The sequence below is a fragment of the Condylura cristata genome, unplaced genomic scaffold (genome assembly GCF_000260355.1).
Source record: "Condylura cristata isolate star-nosed mole 26May11 unplaced genomic scaffold, ConCri1.0 scaffold00026, whole genome shotgun sequence".
In the NCBI taxonomy this organism is placed as follows: Eukaryota; Metazoa; Chordata; class Mammalia; order Eulipotyphla; family Talpidae; genus Condylura; species Condylura cristata.
In genome coordinates, this window is record NW_004567127.1 from 756,709 (window position 1) to 763,639 (window position 6,931).

At 55.4% G+C, this 6,931-nt stretch overlaps 1 protein-coding gene across 3 annotated transcripts in view; it reads left to right on the plus strand.

The window, feature by feature from the left end:
* CTSS (cathepsin S) overlaps nucleotides 1–6,931 on the plus strand; it is a 15,798-nt gene that overhangs the window by 4,307 nt on the left and 4,560 nt on the right. For all 3 annotated transcript variants that reach the window (XM_012729971.1, XM_012729970.1, XM_012729972.1), the window contains exons 3-5: nucleotides 3,848–3,970; nucleotides 5,014–5,163; nucleotides 6,420–6,647. In XM_012729971.1, the coding sequence (XP_012585425.1) occupies nucleotides 3,848–3,970; nucleotides 5,014–5,163; nucleotides 6,420–6,647 (501 nt within the window). The remainder of the gene's footprint in view (nucleotides 1–3,847; nucleotides 3,971–5,013; nucleotides 5,164–6,419; nucleotides 6,648–6,931) is intronic.

Genomic DNA, 6,931 nt, shown 5'->3' on the forward strand with positions numbered 1-6,931 from the left:
GTGCTGCCCAGTGCTGCCCAGTGCTGCCCAGTGCTTCCCACTGCTGCCCACTGCTGCCCGGTGCTGCCCACTGCTGCCCACTGCTGCCCGGTGCTGCCCGGTGCTGCCCAGTGCTGCCCAGTGCTGCCCAGTGCTGCCCGGTGCTTCCCGGTGCTGCCCACTGCTGCCCAGTGCTGCCCACTGCTGCCCGGTGCCGCTGGAGCCACCACAGCCACCGTGGCCTCGTGGCCTGGCAGAGCGCTGGAGCCCACCGTCCTGGGAGCGGCGCGTCCGCTCCTTTTCGTGGGTCCAAAACGGGAAGATGAGTTGTAATTGCCAACGCCATTGTCGCTCCCACCGCTTCCATCATCACCAAGGCAGAGCCGGCCCACTGCCCTCACGTCCACCCCTCAGCTGCCGCCAAAGCCACCGGACCCCTGTGTGTCCTCCATGACCAAAGCTGCCGTTCCCACCCAACCACCACGCCAGCAGAGTGTCCCGGACGCCGCAGCCTCTCGCACCCAGTCGGGGCTCGCTTCCTTCGCAGCGTGGCCGGTCACAGAGCGGCTTTTCTGGATGACGGTCGTGTCTACAGAGGCACGAAAGTCGTGTCATCAAAGGGCACAAAAGCAAAGCCTCTCTTCTTGCCGTGGCCTCCGCCTGTCACCGTCTCAGTCACTTCCAGGCCCCGTGCTGCTCAGAATCACCTCCGAGGTGATGTTCTCCAGCGTCGTCTTTAATGCCACCAGCAAAATCTTTTTCACAGTTAAGTGGGCAATGTGAGAATCTGCTCTTGATACAGCCCTCTTTGGTTCCACAAATTTCGCTGCTCTGTGTGGCCCGAGTTCGTGGCTGTACCCACCTCCCGCCGTGACAAGCCCATGGCTGTACCCACGTCCCACCGTGACAAGCCCAAAGCCGCGGGCGCTCTAAGTTCTCATCCCAGCGCCTCAGGCTGTGAGCCTTCCCCGTTGCTGAAAATGGCTCATCAGCTGCACATCAGTTGTTGCTGTTTTTTTCTTGAAAGATTTACTCACTTCTGCACAAGAGCTGGGGTGCAGACCCCAGGTGCGGGGGGAGAGGACTCTGCAGGACAGAGCGGGGAGCAGGACAGGCCGACTGGCTGAACCCCACTGCCGAGCGGAGCAGGGGCGACAGGAGAGTCTGCTGTGCCCCTGGCCGGGATCGCACTCGGGCTGCCTGTGCCCTAACTCCCTGAGCCTCCAGGGAGGCCCCTCATCCGTGGTTTCAAAGCTTAAACCTCTGGTGAAGAGTTTCCACAGCCGTTCCAGCTCCTTGGGAGATTCTGACTTACAGGCGACAGCAGTGGGTAGGGAGACGTATGCAATACTTGCCTGGTAGGGTGCGTGGGTGGGCAGCTGAAATTCTGGGGTGGGCTGACAACAGCATCAGGCAGAAGGCTTCAGGGTGCAGCCAGCAGGTGGTCTCGTTTGTTTTGTAATCACTGCTGAGTCACGCTGCCTCAGCGGTTCAGCCAGAAGCCTCAAAAGGCAGTTAGAGATAAGATCCCCTTTGCTTCCGAGAATTTTCCACACCTTAGAGCACTACCCTTTTAAAGAAAATGCAGAAAATCTTTGAATCTCAATCTGGATACAGGAACCGGTGGTCCTGTTAGTAATAACAGGTAAAATGAGAGCCCAGAGCCTTTCAGTTACAGCACTGTGATCTGGACCTCGGTGACAAGCCAGGAAGAGCAAGGGTAGCTGCTTGGGTCTGGACAAGGTACTTCACTCGGTGAGGCGGTCTTTGGCTGAAGCTTTCGAGACATATGTTTGCTAATAATTTGCAAAACTCACAGGGGGAACAGTTACAGAGATTTTCCACATGGTTCAGTATGCTGGTTCTGACATATATTTCATTTTAGAATCACATTTGAAATTAAATAGAAGAATTAATAGCTACAATAGTTGACTTACCCAAAGCGATATACAGATTCAGTGTAATCCTCATAAAAGTTTCAATGACATTCTTCAACAAAGTAGAAAAAAACGTTTCTGCACTTTATATGAAACTGCAAAAGAACCCAAACAAAGTAATCCAGAAAGAACAGAGGGATTACATGCCCAGACTTCAAGCTACACGACAAAGTTATAGTAATCAAGTCAATATGGTATTTGTCTAAAAATATTAGAAAGTGGAATAGACCAAATAAAACTGATAACCTAAAACAGACCATATGTACATGAACAGAACATATGTTATCTATGGCAAAAAATCCAACCGTATATAACAGAGAAAGGAAAGTCTCTTCAACAGATGGTGTTGTGGAAACTGGACAGGTGCATGCAAGGGAATGAAACTAGTCCACTATCTCACACCATATACTAAACTTACTTCAAAAATGGCTTAAAGACCTGGATATGAGACTGAAACCGTGAAATACATAGAGGCAAAAGAAAAACACTTCATGACTAGCTTCAGGGGTGACTTTTGGCAGCCAAACATATGGCGAGGAGAAGAAAACCACAAATAAGCAAACAGGACTTGATCAAACTAAAAGCTGTGCAGTGAAAGAAACTCGTTAAAATAAAAACATGCCCTATTAAATTGCGGAGAAGTTTTGCACATCATACATCTGACGGGGTTCATATCCAAGGTCTACAAAGAACTCATATAAAACTTTTAAAAAATAAATGCCAAAGAGGAATTGTCATTTCTCCCAAGAAGACGCACAGATGAACAGACGTATGAAAAACTGCTCATCATCATTTATTACTAGGGAAATGAAATGCAAAGTCAAAATGAGATACCTCCTCACAGCTGTGAGAATGGGCCACTAAAAAACCCAGAAATAAGAGGTAAGATTGGCAAGGTTGTGGGGGAAAAGCAGCACACCCGACACTCTAGGTCGGACTACAGACCGGGCCGGCCCCCGGGGTCAGTACGGAGCTTTCCCAAAATATTAAAATAAGCCTGTGTGCAGCCCAGGTGTCCAGCTAAGGAACACAGGGACACTGAGTTGAAGCGTTCCGTGCTTGCCTGTGTGCACTGAGGCTCTCTGCACACCTGCTGAGCGTGGAAACCACGGAAGTGACCGAGGACAGAGGGGTTCGTTCGAAAGGGTGACTTTATGTACACCATGGACTACTACTCGGTCACAGAAAAAGGTGAAATCTTGCCATTTGCAACAGCATGACAAACCGGAGGGAGACGCTACCAGAGTAAGGGAGAAGGAGAAAGAGATGCCTCAGGAGGTCACTCGTGCGTGCGCGGAACAGACAGACAAAGGGACGAGACAAAGCCTGAAACTCTGTAAGGTGGAGGCTCCGGCGGGCAGGTGGGAAACCGGGGGCTGGGGGGGAGCTGTGGCGCAGCGCCCGGGTGCTTTGGCCTCTGCCTCACCTAGCAAAAGGAAGCAAGTGACCCCGTCAAAAATAGATTTGTGCTGGAAGCAACACAGCCTCAAAAATGACAGCATAGCAGGGAAGCAGAGCCCTGACGTGCAGCCGGACTCCAGGCGAGTGAGGAGGAAGCCTCAAGTCACTGCAGAGAAACGCTCGAAATTTAGAACCAAGTCAACTACTAGAAGAAAGATTTAAAGACTGGGAAAGACTAAGTGAATGTACCACTTCAGCAAATAGCAGTTCCTGAAACTGTTTCCCAGCACAGTGAGGAAGTCCGCCTGGCTGTCATGAGACAACGAACTGTAGGAGACAACACTGAACACCCCCCAGGCAGTGAAGAGCAAAGGTTAAGACCAATGCGCGACTCTCCCCGGCTACGATGGCTTCTCCCAGCCGCTCCCCGTCCCCCGTCACCAGAATGCTTTGTAGTGGTTTTCTTTTCGTGACTGAACGCTGACTTGTGCAGGAACCAATGGATCTGTGTCTTGTCCCGTCTGTTTTAGAATGAGGAGGCTGCGCGGCGCCTCATTTGGGAAAAGAACCTGAGACACGTGATGCTGCACAACCTGGAGCACTCGATGGGCATGCACTCGTACGACCTGGGCATGAACCACCTGGCAGACATGGTAGGTGAATGAGAAACAGCCGCTGCAGGGCACGGGCCCGCCCCGCGGCAGCCGACGAAGCCAACACCAGCAGAGCAGAATTACTCATAGGTGTACAAAGTCGAAAAACATTAGAAGTTAAGACTTGCGAATTTGTGCAGATTCTTTATTTCTGCCGTGACCACGTCACACACCCCTCTGCAGAGAGATGTTTTAAACTCGTGGGCTGCTACTGCTTCTATTTTTCAGTTGATTTGAGAAAGCATAGCCTAGAGGTTGCTCACGATCTTTTGTAGTAAGTGACCCTAATTTTATAACCCTAAATTGACAAGTTAATATGGGCCACTGCTTTCTCGGGAGAGAGCGGGCATTTAATATCCCAAATAATCTCCCATTAGCCTTCACGTTCCGTTCTAACCTACACAGCTTTATCGTTGTGGCCAAAAGTAAGGATAATAGTGCCTCTAGGCTTCCACAGTCAAGTGCTGCACGCACCAAAAAATCAGCTAAGAATCTTATATCCAGAAGAAATGCTTTTCAAAAATGAAACTAAAATACTTTCCCAAATAAACAAAACCAGAATTTGTTGTTTGCAGAAGTAGAAGAAAGACTGACAAACATTCTCCCAGCTAAAAGTAGTGACCGAAGATAGAATTCAAACATAGACCAAGAAATAAAAACAAAGAAGCATCCTGGTAGCTAAGACAACTGCCCCCCCCCCCCCCGAATTCCATGCCGGGCCCGTGTACCGGGTCAGGTGCCCTGGCGGAGGAGCTAAGGCCGCAGGCGGGATTGAGGCTGCCGACCGGGAGAGACCTGGAGGATCTGGGTCAGCGCAGCCAGAGCCGGGAGCGTGGAGGGCGGTCAGCAGTCAGAGAGCTACAGGGACGGTGTGAGGAGCGAGCCTGCGGCGGGGGGCTGGCGGGAAGGCCCCCGCTGACCCCCTGTGGGTCAGCGGCGCCCACGGTCACCGCTGCCCCGGCTCGTCTCAGCCGCCAGCTCTGTGCCAACCCGGGGAGCTGACAGGAGGCGATGACTGAGCGGCCGCATGTGTTTCCGCGCAGACCAGCCAGGAAGTGGTGGCGCTCATGGGTCTCTTGAGCGTCCCCAACCAGAGGCAGAGGAACGTCACTTACAAGTCCACCCCCAACCGGACACTGCCCGACTCGGTGGACTGGAGGGAGAAGGGCTGTGTGACGGAGGTCAAGTACCAGGTGAGTGTGGCCGCCCTGGCCGGCGGCCGCCCCGTGCCCCGGCAGCAGCGCAGGCGAGGAGGCGTCTGCCGGCGACTCCGGCCTCTCGCGGGAAGGACCCGCGCTTCACTTGCCTCGCGCCCGTCCAGCAGCGTGGGCCCCGCCAGACAAAGCTGAGCCAGGCGACGGGTCTTGCGGGCAAAGCCCCTCCGCGAGCAGCGCCAAGCCACGGGCCTGGCAAGCGCTGCTGAGGGTCGGGGTTCGGCCGGGAAGCTCCTTCTGCCTCCCACTGGTGAGCTCGGGACTGACAGGGAGGAGCGCACCCCGGGGTGGCCTGTAAACTTGCCCGCGGGGCGGGGCGAGACTCCACGCACGGGGCTTCCACGCACTGTGGTCCCGTGGCTCCTCGTAAAAGCGGTTACCAAAGTGCCCGATGCTCTCACTTACAGGAGGAGCACAGAGGAGCTCGGAAAAAGACAAAACAGGCACTTTCGGGGCGCCGGTGGGAGAGGGGTGGGGGGCGCAGCGGGCCTGTGGGGATGGTGCAGGGTGAACTGGGGGGGACACACCTGAGGGAAGGCGCAAACACCGGACAAAAATGAACACTGGTGTTGCGTATTTGTAAGTAAACAGCTATATGTTTAATTAGTTTTTTGAGAGTGACACAAGTCCTGTGTAGGGACAGCTAATTGTAGAAGACACCTCATGCATCACCGCAGCATCAAGGAGAGAGACTGCTCCGCGCTACCGCCCTGCGTGTGGGCAGTGCGAGGGTACAGATAAGCAGGGGCTGGCCGCTCAGATTCTTTTCCACCCAGATGTTTGCCTTCCGCGGAGTCTGGAAGGCCAGACAAGCCACAGGCGTAGCCGTCGTCGTGAGCGCGACCTCCTCCCCTGTCGCTGGGTGATTCTGCTCTAACCAAAAGCAAGTTCAGTTTGCTTCCTCGGGGAAGGAGCAGGCGGAAGGGGCCGTCACGGCCGGACCGTCCACCTTTTCCGCTAACTCCCTCTGGGCTCTGCTCCTGTGTGCCTCGGCTAGCCCTGTGTTTTAGGCGCCTTTCAGGGCCAAGGGGCACCGGCTGAGAGCTGACCCGCCCTGGGCTGCTTAGCTCCCTCGAGTGGCCTGACCCTCTGGGTTGCCCTGTGCAAGTCTCCCACTCCACCTTCCGCTGGGAAGGGGCGAGCCCTCTGTGCTCGCGCCCACTGTCTCGGCGAGAACGGGCAGCGGCGGGCCCGGGTGTCCCGAGCCTCCATGGACCTGCCCGTGTCCATTTCAGGGTTCGTGTGGGTCGTGCTGGGCGTTCAGCGCCGTGGGGGCCCTGGAGGCGCAGCTGAAGCTGAAAACCGGGAAGCTGGTATCCCTGAGTGCCCAGAACCTGGTGGACTGCTCGACCTGGAAGTACTTTAACAAGGGCTGCGAGGGCGGCTACATGACCGAGGCGTTCCAGTACATCATCGACAACGGCGGCATCGACTCGGACGCCTCCTACCCCTACAAGGCCGTGGTGAGTCCGCTGGCGCTGCGCTCCATGGGCTCGGCCCCGCCCAGCTGCCTACGGGGCAGCGTCCGGCCTGTAGAGCCCCTCCTAACTCTCACAGCTCCTGCCCTTCCCAAGGCCTACCTGCCCGGCCTACCTGCCCGGCCTACCTGCCCGGCCTACCTGCCCGGCCTACCTGCCCGGCTTACCTGCCCGGCCTACCTGCCCGGCCTACATGCCCGGCCTACCTGCCCGGCTTACCTGCCCGGCTTTCCTGCCCGGCTTACCTGCCCGGCTTACCTGCCCGGCTT